This window comes from Carassius gibelio, chromosome B13, assembly GCF_023724105.1.
Source record: "Carassius gibelio isolate Cgi1373 ecotype wild population from Czech Republic chromosome B13, carGib1.2-hapl.c, whole genome shotgun sequence".
NCBI lineage: Eukaryota > Metazoa > Chordata > Actinopteri > Cypriniformes > Cyprinidae > Carassius > Carassius gibelio.
Window position 1 is genome coordinate 29581448 of NC_068408.1, and position 14634 is coordinate 29596081.

General features: G+C 36.3%; 2 protein-coding genes across 4 annotated transcripts in view; one reads left to right on the forward strand and one right to left on the reverse strand.

Annotated features, from left to right (window-relative positions):
* Positions 1-1016, forward strand: part of angpt2a (angiopoietin 2a) — a 37467-nt gene extending 36451 nt beyond the window's left edge. The window contains exon 9 of the mRNA XM_052573278.1: positions 222-1016. Coding sequence (XP_052429238.1) covers positions 222-382 — 161 coding nt within the window. The 3' untranslated portion in view covers positions 383-1016. The remainder of the gene's footprint in view (positions 1-221) is intronic.
* The window catches only part of mcph1 (microcephalin 1), a 115236-nt gene that overhangs the window by 78655 nt on the left and 21947 nt on the right, over positions 1-14634 (reverse strand). For all 3 annotated transcript variants that reach the window (XM_052573275.1, XM_052573276.1, XM_052573277.1), the window contains exons 12-13: positions 12050-12212; positions 11834-11911 (exon numbers count right to left, since the gene is read on the reverse strand). In XM_052573275.1, the coding sequence (XP_052429235.1) occupies positions 11834-11911; positions 12050-12212 (241 nt within the window). The remainder of the gene's footprint in view (positions 1-11833; positions 11912-12049; positions 12213-14634) is intronic.

Genomic DNA, 14634 nt, shown 5'->3' on the forward strand with positions numbered 1-14634 from the left:
ACTGTAAACCACTACTTTTGAATCATGTGTTTTCCATCACCTTTTGATATGTTTCCCCTCAAAGGCTGAAAACACAGTTTATACAGTGTGTGGAGTTTCTGTAACTGTCCAAAAGACCTAGTTTTTGAGTCTGGAGTATGTTTACGGCCAACGTTTTGTGTTGTCACAATGCACAGTTTTCATGTCCTAACCTAAGAATCCATTTTTGTTGTATCATATAGGTTGGTGGTTTGATGCCTGTGGACCATCTAATCTCAATGGCGTATATTACCAGCAAGGGCAGAACACCAATCGCTTTAATGGTATCAAATGGTACTATTGGAAAGGTTCGGCATATTCACTAAAGGCCACCACTATGATGATAAGACCATCGAACTTCTGAGCCTCTACTTTTAACGCACAATAATTACTGATGCCACTGCTTTTCTTTTCCTGTAAGGAAAATTTTGGTGGCTTGACTTTCATGCACCTCTGATAAATGATTATTATTAAGTAGATCAAGCACTTGAGAAAAAGCAAAGTTAAATAGCTAATCACCTGAACATAAAAACATGGCTTACAACATAATAAAATGGAGCTTAATCAATGGACATTTTTTGCTGAAATGGAAGTATAAATACTTGCTGTTAATTGAAGACAATAATTGAAGAATAACAGTTTTAAAAGGGAACACCACTGTAAATGGAATTACCTTGATGCTTCAAATAATTTCTAAAATGTATATAGATAAATATAATTAATTATTATTTTCTTATTGTGCTTATTTTATTTTTTATTAATATATTGTAAACAAAATTACAGAAATGTATGTATTTTCAATGTAACCATGGTACAATTTAAATGCATCATGCTGAGGACATTCTTTACAATTGTCTTACAAATTGTTAGTCTACAAAGCTGTTGTTTACACATGGTTTAGTGCTTTTGAATTTCTTAACTGTGGGCATTTGTGGAAAGATGACCAGACTCCACAGCACTCCTGAAAGGTTGTTCCAAATTAAAATTGCCATAATTTACTCACCTTGTGTTATTCCAAATCCATATGACTTTCATTAATCTATGAAAAAACAAATTAATATACTTTTCTGTGTTTTTGTTTCGTAAGCTGAAACAACAGCTCTATATATTTAAAGACCAATGAAGTAGCAAATCACTTTTTCACTACAGGTACATTCAGGTTCTCTCCACCTTTTTCCTGAATGCTGAAGTCTTGTCCAAATACACTCAAAACAGATGGGTGCTCATTTTACATACAGCTCCCGATTGGGTGAAGTTCTTTTTTAACATAAACGCAGACCATTGGAGACAGTCGACCAAGTATGTCACAATTCACAGAAATTTCAAAGATCCAAAAATGCCAATTAAACATTTTCAACCCTTGAAAACTACAGTTGGTGGACAACCTAAATGGGTATTACCGCTGCACGTACCGCCGCCGCAGTGCCGCGGCATTAACTGCAAGTCAGACGCGGGTTAAAATCATTCACAAAAATACTGCCAGGTGGAGCAAAGGGACAAATTGCGAACTGGATGTAATTGTAAGATGAGATAAAAGGAGGAAGTAAAACAACAATAACATTATGATATAACATTGTAACATCCTTAAAGACCATTAGAACATTTACAGTGAGTTAATTTCAGTCTACACATTAAAAATTTAAAGACCTTTACTCTTAAGGCTCTTATGCATGCTATTGTTATGAAACAGTAATTATATATGACCAAGAATTAACCAAGAATATATATTTCTTCAGATTCCATTTGCTGAGTGAAACGAGAACAGTCCAGTATTTACAAATAATTCTTATTAACTGTTATTATTCTTGATTTTTCAAACTGCTAACACTTTAAAACTAGCTACATTTTTTACTATGCCTTCACTGTGTGACTTAAAATTTTTAATTGTGACTTTGATCGTGCTGGTGCCTCACGTGCACATATTCTTTGGAAACAGCAGCTTTTCACTGAGCAGCAGTGCACTGGCATAATTTTGCTCATTATGACTTTTTTCCATCACGCAACATCACGAATATGGAAACGTTTGGATTTCTCCCGAATGAGAGAGATAAGCCCAACCTTACCTTGTTTCGCCTGAAATTATTTTTAACTATTGTTTGTTGTTGTTTATAAGCCTATTATATACTGAAATTATATATTTTAAACTTGTTCTGTTCTGATAAATTTGTTAAATTTAAAGGATTTGTTGTAAAGTAAACAAAAACTATCCTGTTGGCACATTACAACAATATCAGGCCTGCCGTTATAATTTCTGAATGTAATAAAATGCAACCTGCCTCCCGCGATGCTCAGCTGTGGACGATTTGAGAATGTTTGATATAAAGGTTGCAGTCACATTTTATACAGGAATTGTTCATTAAATATATATATAATATTAATATATAAATTAAAAGATAGTTATTTTTATGCTAACATGCAATCAAGGTCTTTGGATACTGTACAAGAAACAAGTTAATTTAAGCTATTTAACATGCACTGACATTTTACCGTTTCAACTTATAAACTCATTGAGATTTTAAAGTCAGTTTAATAGTAATGAAAATCAAGTTGAATATTGTATTAAGAAAGGTTTTAATTAGTTTTAATTTATTTCTATGAATTAATAATATGTTATGACTTTTTCAACATGTCATTTTTTTATGACCTATATTCGTTTTCCATTTCGGAGACCAAGAACCCACTTTTTTTTTCTTTTTTAAATCTATTAATCGCTCACATACCTCTAACAACAGTAATTTTTATTTTTTTTCATTATTATTATTATTCATGAGGAACGCTGTCAGGGGAGTCACATTATCATTAGAGTTGCAAATTAACTCAGAAATGGAAAATAAGGGCTAAGGAGATTCTTCTTTTAAGAGATTCTTAATTTTATTCTTTGTTTATAATGTTTATTCTTGTAGAAAATAAGTGTGTATTATTTAAGAAAATAAGGGAAAGAATAAGGGACTATCCAAATATTTGTAATGTGCTATAGGCCTATATCTGCTTGGAGTTAAAAAGTTATCATATTTGTTTTGCTTCACCCATTTATGTAGGCTACAATTATTCTAAAAATAAAAGTAAATAGTCATAAAAAATGCCATCGACCTGAATACATTTTACCATTATAGAATTGGGGTAATTTAGAAGTTGAAAATGAAAGCATGACAACTGAAGGTCTATGAAACATTTATAGGATGCATTTTTTTAAACAATGGCACTTAAAGTTTTCAAATAAAATATTATTTCGACCATATAGCACGTGAATAAATAAAAAATTTTTTTACTCTATTTAACAGCATTAGCTTCATGAAATACATCTTCCTTCAGGTAGACTGAATGTTTTCCTGCCTTCCTAAATGTTGGTCTCATGATCAATAAGTTGTATTTGCCTCAAACTGAAAGTCAAACGGCGGATGGTGAAGCTGCGTCAGTGAGCGGAGTCCCGCGCGGTGTGAGGCGTGTGAGTCCGCTTGGTCTTAAAGCCTTAATCAAGTGCATACGTTCACAAATAATTATTTTTGCAAATATTATGATTAATTATCAACTGATAATTTGTTATTATTTTGATCTAGTGAAAATAATAATATGGGCTGCAAGAAAATAATGAACACAAACAGTAGGGCTGCTGTGAGTGCAGCATATTTCAACCCAGTAACATGACAACACACCGTTCCTCACAGACAAAAAACAGATCAAATTCAGTTCAGCTGGAGGGGGCTGGGGTTTTGGGGGTAGTTCTGTATTGATTTTGGGGGTTGGTAATAAAGGTTTGAATTTTTTGCCCTTTCATATTGACAGTGACTTATGAGGGTTTCAAACAGGTTTTAGGACATGGTTTTAAAACAACTTTAAAGAAAGGTTTGATCCACTTCTTAAAGAAAGATGAAAATTCTAAGCTTCCTATCACTGTTTATAAGTCCTGTACAACAGGTTTAAATCCATCCAAGGTTAAAAAACATTGTCATTTTATCAAAATATCATTTTAAAATTACCTAAATTCTCAGAGATCCCCAAACGGTTCGCGCGAAGCTGTTCAAAAGATTCAGTTTCCTTAAACCCCACCTTTCGGTAGTATACTGTGTTCTGATTGGTCAACTGTCATGATGCTATCACACCAACTGCTAACCAGAGCGTCTGTGTGGGGGGTGGGGCAGGTCAGAGTTCCGTTTCTCCCAAGACGGTAGGCGGAGATTATTATTATTATGCAAAGTGTTCTAGTGACGTACATAGAGATGGGCAAAAGATTTGAAATCTATAACGGCTCGTTTCAGTGATTCAGAGTCGACTCCTTACTTTAGAAGCCAATAACTTTATAAATCGTGTACTTTTTGGTTTAATTACTTTGCACATTATTTACAATGATGGACAGCTACATCAAACACTGTAATACAGGTAATTTTTGATTTCCCATCTGTGGGAACTTGAATAACGTTTAATCAGTCCATTCTTTAGAGTTTCAATGATTTAGCTAAATCGTGCAGGTTTAATTTATTAGCTTCTTGTTTTAATAAGGGCTATATAATGGGAGCGAAATTATATAATGCATCACGTTTTACTAAAATAAACAAAATAATGAATAAAACATGCAAGCCTACAATAACAATAATAATTATGATAATACATAGGCTACATACATAAAATTATTGTATTTTAAATTTCTGTCACTTCTGGAATGATGGCTATGACCCTGGTGGAACAAAATATTAACTTATACATAATATTTTAAAGCTCTTTTTTTTTTCTTGGCTTATATTCATTTTTAGGCAGCCATGTCATGCTATAGCACCATTAAGCTAGCATCTAACAATGGACAAAAGGTATTTTATTTAATTTTTTTCTAGCCCATGTTTCTCTAACCATAAAGGCTGCTGTGTAATTAACCCACGAATAAGCACTTAAAGAATTTGGGGGCAGCATTTAAATAATCCTGTGAATGCACTTAAAGAGTTCAAAATCGAATCGTTATATTAGAATCTGATTTAATTGTGAATCAAATTGTTCTGAATTTTAAAAAAATCATTCTTGAATCGAAAACCAATGAATCGTGAATCGAATCCTACCCAAAGATTCACAGCCCTAATGGTTAGAAGTAAATGTTTTAATTTAAGGTTTTAACCCAATTTAAAAACAAAAGCTAAACACTTTTTGTCAGTATGTTTGTATCGAATGTAGGCTACTCACTGTGCAGTTACTGCTTCAGTTCTCTCTTCACAGCAGTTCAGTAAGTGTACTGTTTTTTGAGTACATTAAATACTCTGGGATATTGGTTTGTTTTAACTCAGAGGGAGTGTCAGCCACATTTAAAAAAAGTTAACATCTTAAGTCATTTGTGGATTAATGCTTATGTGAACCGTTTCAAATAATTCAGTTCGATTCGGTGAACTGTTTGAAGAAGATCCGGTTACATCGAATGATTCATTCGTGAACCGGATATCACTACACTGCAGTGTTTTGAAATCTCACAACAGACCGGAAGAGAAGACCATGCTGAATAAAGTTGTAGTTTTTTATATTTTTGGACCAAAATGTATTTTTGATGCTTCAAAACTGACCCTCTAATGTCACATGGACTACTCTGATGATGTTTTTCTTACCTTTCTGGACACGGACAGTATACCATGCACACAGTTTCAATGGAGGGACTGGGAGCTCTCGGACTAAATCTAAAATATCTTAAACTGTGTTCCGAAGATGAACGGAGGTCTCACGGGTTTGGAAACAACATGAGGGCGAGTTATTAAATGACATAATATTAATTATTAGGTGTACTAACCCTTTAAAAGTTAATTACCTGAAAGAACACGATGAGTATCAAAAGTCTGTTTATAATGCAAAACAGGCAAGACCTTCATATCCCTCACTCTACCATGGGTGAAATCTGTCATTCTGTCACGTTTTGTACTGGATGACATGCCATTTTCTGTTGTGTAAGACCAAGGTTTCCACCATCTAATGGCACACATGGATCTGCGATACACACTGCCCAGCAGACGATACTTTTCAGTTGTGGCTCTACCCAAAATCCACAATGCTTTGTCAGCTCATGTTCACAGTCTACTTAATACATTAGTTTTACCACTGCACTGATGTGAGCCCAATATCTATGTGGAGTCTGACGGTCCAGTATACAGATGCCTATTTGGAACAACAGAAAGTTCTCTTGCACAAGAATTCTCTGGTTCACATACAGCATCTGCACTTGTCATGGCTTTTGACAAAATCCTTAAAACCTGGAACATTTCCAAAAGCAAAGTGCATGTAATTGTGCGTGATAATGGTTGCTCTCAGCGCAGTGTAACTGACATAGTAGCGACTGGAAGAAAAATAGTTGGCTATTTAAAACATTCAATCCTCGCATACTAGGGCTGCACGATTCTGGATAAATTGAGAATCATGATTTTTTTTTTGGTCTCATATGGAGATCACTATTCTCCTACGATTCTTTTATTATTATTATTATTATTATTATTATTATTATTATTATCGTCATCAAAAGTATATAAATTAATACTTTTATTTTGCAAGGATTATTTAAATTTATCAAGTGTGACAAAGACATGACATAAAATATTATATTTCACAAATTTTGTTCTTCTGAACTTTCTATCAAAGAAACCTGAAAAAAGTCTACTCATCTGTTTTCAGCATAATAATAATAATAATAATAATAATAATGTTTTTTGAACAGCAAATCATCATACTAGAATGATTTCTGAAGATCATGTGACACTGAAGACTGGGGTAATGATGCTGAAAATACAGCTGCACATCACAGAAATTACATTTTAAAATTCACTCAAGTAGAAAGCAGTCATTTTAAATTGTAAAAATGTTTCAAAACTTTACTGTTTTTGCTGTACTTTGGATCAAATAAATGCGGGTTAAAATCTTATGGTTCAAAACTTGTACCCATAATTTGTTACCCAAATAAAATGGACAAACAGTAAGTCTTTGAGAAGGGGTTAATCAAGCTAGGTGGTGCATTAGAAAAGGGGCTCATCTCCTGTTTCCAAAATGCATCACAAAGTGCTTGAAAAAGCTGTAAACTAATTCCACATTGCACAAGGTACAAACAACCTTACGCCTGTTTCACACATACCGTATTTTTTCGGATTATACGTCGCACCTGAGTATAAGTCACATCAGTTCAAAAATACGTCATGATGAGGAAAAAAACATAAGTAGCACTGGACTATAAGTTTTACTCTGTAGTTTACTCTGTAGAAATATTACTCTGTAGTTGAAAAGACCGTTTGTGAAGATGTTTTTTTAACCAAACATGCTAACTACTCTCTCTGTGTCAGCGGCAGTGCGAGCACGGATTTGAATGATCCGGTAAGACTTTGTCAAAGGTTTAACAGACTCTGGGAAACATTGTCTTTTAGAAATGAGATCGAAAGGGTGTCTGAATCGAGATCGCGATCTTTTAACGATTAATCGTGTAGCTCTATCGCATACTCCCGACTTCAGAATAGGCAGGCACAGCTGGGCAATCTAACGAAAAGGCTACAACAAGATTTCCAAACTTGATGGGAAAGCACATATTATACAACATGACTGGATTTTGAGATTCCGTCCGCGTTTTCGGTTTCGTGGAAATCATAGCGATGTATACGTCAAGAACAGGGTTGACTGGGTACTTGGTACCACCAGTACTTAAAGGGGGGGGGGGGGGGGGTGAAATGCTATTTCATCCATACTGAGTTTTTTACACTGTTAAAGAGTTGGATTCCCATGCTAAACATGGACAAAGTTTAAAAAATTAAGTTGTACGTTTGAAGGAGTATTTCTGTTCCAAAAATACTCCTTCCGGTTTGTCACAAGTTTCGGAAAGTTTTTTTCGAGTATGGCTCTGTGTGACGTTAGATGGAGCGGAATTTCCTTATATGGGTCCTAAGGGCACTTCTGCTGGAAGAGCGCGCGCTCCCGTAGAGCAGAGCACTGAGAGCAGAGACATTCACTGATCAGAGCGAGAGCGTCGCGAAATGTCACAAAAGGAGTGTGTTTTTGGTTGCCAGGGCAAGACAACCCTGCACAGATTACCAAAAGAAAAACAGCATTAAGGGACCAGTGGATGGAGTTTATTTTTACAGAGCATCAAAGGAGTTGTGCAAGTGTTTGTGTTTGTTCCCTGCATTTCAAAGATGCTTGTTTTACAAACAAGGCCCAGTTTGACGCTGGATTTGCACATCGTTTATTTCTTAAGGATAATGCAGTCCCAACGAAAAAGGGTCACGATCGTGTGTTGGAAGCGCATGCGGTGAGTAAAACTGCTTCAAATATCTCTGTGTTGTTAATTTAGCTATTATCGGATTATACGTCGCACCTGAGTATAAGTCACATCAGTTCAAAAATACGTCATGATGAGGAAAAAAACATAAGTAGCACTGGACTATAAGTTTTACTCTGTAGTTTACTCTGTAGAAATATTACTCTGTAGTTGAAAAGACCGTTTGTGAAGATGTTTTTTTAACCAAACATGCTAACTACTCTCTCTGTGTCAGCGGCAGTGCAAGCACGGATTTGAATGATCCGGTAAGACTTTGTCAAAGGTTTAACAGACTCTGGGAAACATTGTCTTTTAGAAATGAGATCAAAAGGGTGTCTGAATCGAGATCGCGATCTTTTAACGATTAATCGTGTAGCTCTATCGCATACTCCCGACTTCAGAATAGGCAGGCACAGCTGGGCAATCTAACGAAAAGGCTACAACAAGATTTCCAAACTTGATGGGAAAGCACATATTATACAACATGACTGGATTTTGAGATTCCGTCCGCGTTTTCGGTTTCGTGGAAATCATAGCGATGTATACGTCAAGAACAGGGTTGACTGGGTACTTGGTACCACCAGTACTTAAAGGGGGGGGGGGGGGGTGAAATGCTATTTCATCCATACTGAGTTTTTTACACTGTTGAAGAGTTGGATTCCCATGCTAAACATGGACAAAGTTTAAAAAATTAAGTTGTACGTTTGAAGGAGTATTTCTGTTCCAAAAATACTCCTTCCGGTTTGTCACAAGTTTCGGAAAGTTTTTTTCGAGTATGGCTCTGTGTGACGTTAGATGGAGCGGAATTTCCTTATATGGGTCCTAAGGGCACTTCTGCTGGAAGAGCGCGCGCTCCCGTAGAGCAGAGCACTGAGAGCAGAGACATTCACTGATCAGAGCGAGAGCATCGCGAAATGTCACAAAAGGAGTGTGTTTTTGGTTGCCAGGGCAAGACAACCCTGCACAGATTACCAAAAGAAAAACAGCATTAAGGGACCAGTGGATGGAGTTTATTTTTACAGAGCATCAAAGGAGTTGTGCAAGTGTTTGTGTTTGTTCCCTGCATTTCAAAGATGCTTGTTTTACAAACAAGGCCCAGTTTGACGCTGGATTTGCACATTGTTTATTTCTTAAGGATAATGCAGTCCCAACGAAAAAGGGTCACGATCGTGTGTTGGAAGCGCATGCGGTGAGTAAAACTGCTTCAAATATCTCTGTGTTGTTAATTTAGCTATTATCGGATTATACGTCGCACCTGAGTATAAGTCACATCAGTTCAAAAATACGTCATGATGAGGAAAAAAACATAAGTAGCACTGGACTATAAGTTTTACTCTGTAGTTTACTCTGTAGAAATATTACTCTGTAGTTGAAAAGACCGTTTGTGAAGATGTTTTTTTAACCAAACATGCTAACTACTCTCTCTGTGTCAGCGGCAGTGCGAGCACGGATTTGAATGATCCGGTAAGACTTTGTCAAAGGTTTAACAGACTCTGGGAAACATTGTCTTTTAGAAATGAGATCAAAAGGGTGTCTGAATCGAGATCGCGATCTTTTAACGATTAATCGTGTAGCTCTATCGCATACTCCCGACTTCAGAATAGGCAGGCACAGCTGGGCAATCTAACGAAAAGGCTACAACAAGATTTCCAAACTTGATGGGAAAGCACATATTATACAACATGACTGGATTTTGAGATTCCGTCCGCGTTTTCGGTTTCGTGGAAATCATAGCGATGTATACGTCAAGAACAGGGTTGACTGGGTACTTGGTACCACCAGTACTTAAAGGGGGGGGGGGGGGGGGGTGAAATGCTATTTCATCCATACTGAGTTTTTTACACTGTTAAAGAGTTGGATTCCCATGCTAAACATGGGCAAAGTTTAAAAAATTAAGTTGTACGTTTGAAGGAGTATTTCTGTTCCAAAAATACTCCTTCCGGTTTGTCACAAGTTTCGGAAAGTTTTTTTCGAGTATGGCTCTGTGTGACGTTAGATGGAGCGGAATTTCCTTATATGGGTCCTAAGGGCACTTCTGCTGGAAGAGCGCGCGCTCCCGTAGAGCAGAGCACTGAGAGCAGAGACATTCACTGATCAGAGCGAGAGCGTCGCGAAATGTCACAAAAGGAGTGTGTTTTTGGTTGCCAGGGCAAGACAACCCTGCACAGATTACCAAAAGAAAAACAGCATTAAGGGACCAGTGGATGGAGTTTATTTTTACAGAGCATCAAAGGAGTTGTGCAAGTGTTTGTGTTTGTTCCCTGCATTTCAAAGATGCTTGTTTTTCAAACAAGTCCCAGTTTGACGCTGGATTTGCACATCGTTTATTTCTTAAGGATAATGCAGTCCCAACAAAAAAGGGTCACGATCGTGTGTTGGAAGCGCATGCGGTGAGTAAAACTGCTTCAAATATCTCTGTGTTGTTAATTTAGCTATCGGCGCGTAAGCACATCAAGTAAACAACATGCGATGTTGTCATCAAACTGGACTTTCCACATGTACAGCTTAAAAAAAAAAAAAAAAGACGACAAAGTGGAACTTAGTCATTTTCCAAAACCGCTAAGCAAATATATACAGTTTCAGTACATACCACATAAAGACGTCGTTGCTGATGCTGCTCTTGTTAAATTTCAGCCTCTGGATCTGATTCTGGATCATAAATATACGCTGAATCTGACTGTTAGCCATGGTTTGTTTTGGTTGGTTTTGTCCTCACGGTAATGTCACAGCTTCCAAATGCTCTCAACGCAAAAGCCTACTGGCGCTCGTGATTCTTTAGCTCCACCCACACGTCACGCCTCGAGGCGCTCGTGTTTTTCCGGGAAAAATCGGTACAGACTATATTTCTCTTATGAATATAATAAAACTAAAGACTTTTTGGAGTTATGAAGGATGCAGTACTACTCTATAGGTACTCAAGATTAACAGAATATTGAGTGAAAACGAGCATTTCACCCCCCCTTTAAAGAAACCTGGTACTGTGACATTTTAATTTTTTAGTACCGACTTGGTACTGAAGTACTGGGTTTTTTTGACAACACTAATCAGTACATACCTGTGTACATACAGTGTCTTAATAATCATACTTTTAAAACAATATACAGAAAATCAAGAATTTAAAAGCAATTACTGTGTTGAAACAGACTCTCAAAATTAATTGACTTATTTCGATTTCTTCTGCCACATGTACGGCTGTATCTCACTTTTCTTGTTAAACACTTGCCATCTGGAGTATCAAAACATATGACATGCTGTAAAGGAGGTGTGGATATGGTGCAACGCCCATATGAGTTATGGAGGTAACGCCCCTTGAAATTGATGAAACTGTTATACACTACCATTAAAAAGTATAGGATAAAAGACGATGAGACGATATAAAATATTTTTCTTTTTTAAATATCTTCTAATGAAAAAAAAAATAATCCTAACAGCTGTGCAGTATATTTACAATTACTTTTCAGCCTTAGTGTCAAGTTATGTTTAGTTAATGTGTGGGGGGAAACTCTACATTTTTAACAGGTTTCATGGAATTCACTATATTATAGAAATGCGTATACTTACAGGTGCAGCAGGGAAATGATCAGACAGCTCATAAGGCTCTTCAGGAACCCACTGCCTATGCTCCAAACACCACAGAATCTGCACAAGCAAGCAAAAAAATTATAAGGCACAACAGCATATTAGCTAACACCTAAATCTCTACAGTACGGTATTAAATACACTTTAGAAAAATGTATATATATTGAAAGAAAAAAATGCACAGAAAGCTATACACACCCATTCAAAGGAGAGGATCCAGCAGCCACGTGCAATGCCTAGCAAGATATTAAGGGTCCGTCGTGGGCTGCCGGACACCACATGAGTGGTGCTTTCACACACATTATCCACCACTGTAAAACCACCCAGATTTCTGACCAGCTGGAAGACTACCTCCTGCTTCCTAAATACAAACATACAAATATCATAAACTCCATGTTTGAACAAAAGGTTTGAACCATATGACATGCAAATAATATTTAATAAAATCTGCATACTCACAGTATTTCTAGCAAAAATAACAATATTTTGATATAAAACATTACTGTAGCATAGAATTACTCACAAAATGATGTATATTTTTCGATTTAGATTTTCAATGTATATTTTTCGGGAAGTCGTGGTCTAGTGGTTAGAGTTTGACTCCTAACCCTGGGGTTGTGGGTTCGAATCTCGGGCCGGCAATGCCATGACTTAGGTGTCCTTGAGCAAGGCATCGAACCCCCAACTGCTCACCGGGCGCCGCAGCATAAATGGCTGCCCACTGCTCTGGGTGTGTGTTCACAGTGTGTGTGTGTGTGTGTGTGTGCGAGCGCACTTTGGATGGGTTAAATGCAGAGCATGAATTCTGAGTATGGGTCACCATACTTGGCTGAATGTCACGTTACTTTCGTCACCTTCACTTTATGTCAGATTACTGCATGTGGGCTGGACAAAGATTGGTAAAACCTCTAATATTTGATGTAATAAGAGGGAAAAAAATAGCACGATCATTTGCAGTTTGTGATGGGGTAAGGAATGGGTTAAATAGCAAATGCTTTTTTTTAATGATTATTTATTTTAAATAAATATAATTTTATTCATACCTTTCATATATTTTAAATGGCTATTGTCACTGACTGTGTCATTTTAAGAGCAGGATCATTCTGTAGGCTATATTCGGTATAGGTAATGATTTCATTTTAAAAGAATATTATAAATAAATACAGGATGCATCTAAAAAAAATAAATAATATAATAGAAAAGGTCTTTATTTTTTTAAATTAAAAAAAAAAAAATCAACTTTTCTTGTATTCTAGATTCATTGCACACAAACTGAATATTTCAAGAGTTTTTTTGTTTTAATTCTGATGGATACAACTTGGAGCTTAGGGAAATGTAAAATTCAGTTGTGTATACTTCATTTTGAGCTTGATTAATTTTGAGTATAAAATATATACAGAAGGTCACTGCTGAAAGGGCTGGCTGTTCAGAGTGCTGTATCAAAATATATTCATAGAAAGTTGACTAAAAGGAAAAGATGTTGTAGGAAAAGGTACACAAGCAACAGGGATGACCACAGCCTTGGGAAGATTGTCAGGAAAAGCCAATTCAAGGACTTGTGAGAGCTTCACAAGGAGTGGACTGCAGCCAGAGTCAGCGCATCAAGAGTCACCACGTTCAAACATCTTCAAGAGAAAGGATACAGCTGCCACATTCATAGAACCAAACCACTCCTGAACCAGAAAAAAACACAGTCCTCATTTCAGATGAAAGTAAAATTTGCATTTTATTCGGAAATCTGGAAGACTGGAGAAGCACAGAAACCGAGCTGTTTGAAGTACAGTGTGAAGTTTCTGAAGTCAGTGATGATTTAGGGTGCTGTGGCATCTGCTGGTGTTGGTCCATTGTGTTTTATCAAGTCCAAAGTCAATGCAGCCATCTACAAGGAGATTTTAGAGCACTTTATGCTACCATCTGCTGACAAGCTTTATGGAGATGCTGATTTCATTTTGCAGCTGGACTTTAGCACCTGCCCACAGTGCCATAAACACTTCCAAGTGGTTTGCAGACCATGATATTACTGTGCTTGATTGGGGCAGCCAACTCACCTTACTTGAACCTCACAGAGAAACTATGGGGTATTGAGAATAGGAAGATCAGTAACACCGGACAAACCATACAGAGGATCTGAAGTGCCCTATCAAAGCAACCTAGGCTTCAATAATGCCTCAGCAGTGCCACAGGCTGATCGCCTCCATGCCAGACCGCATCAAAGCAGTAATTTGTGCAAAAGGATCCCCGAACAAATAATGAGTGCATAATTAAACCTGCTTTGGAGATCTTGAACATTTCTATTTAGTAAATCTTCTTTTTTTTTTTGATTGATCTTTGAGAAAATATTCTAATTTTTTGAGTTACTGAACTTTTACATTTTTCTAAGCTGTAAGTCATAACCAAAATACTTTTTAATTAAATTACAAAAAATAAAGATCTTTTCAAAGATATTCAACTTTTTTTGAGATGCATCTGTATTATTTTATTTTGATCAACAGTACAACAGATACACATTAACACATTTCTGATTATTTCTTGTTCAAAATAGTCATACATAAATTAGAGTCATTGCAGCAGTTGTAATTGTTGCTTGCAGCTATATTTTACATTTATTTTTGCATTTACTTTTGAATACTTTAGCAAGTTCATATCTGATTTGTTGGGTAGATAATAAAACAAAAACAAAACAAACAAAGTATTTAACAATGCATCTAGTTCCATATTAAGCATATGGGTAATTTACAGTATTAAGAACAAATTCAAAATAAACTGCTGCATCCAAATAGAGG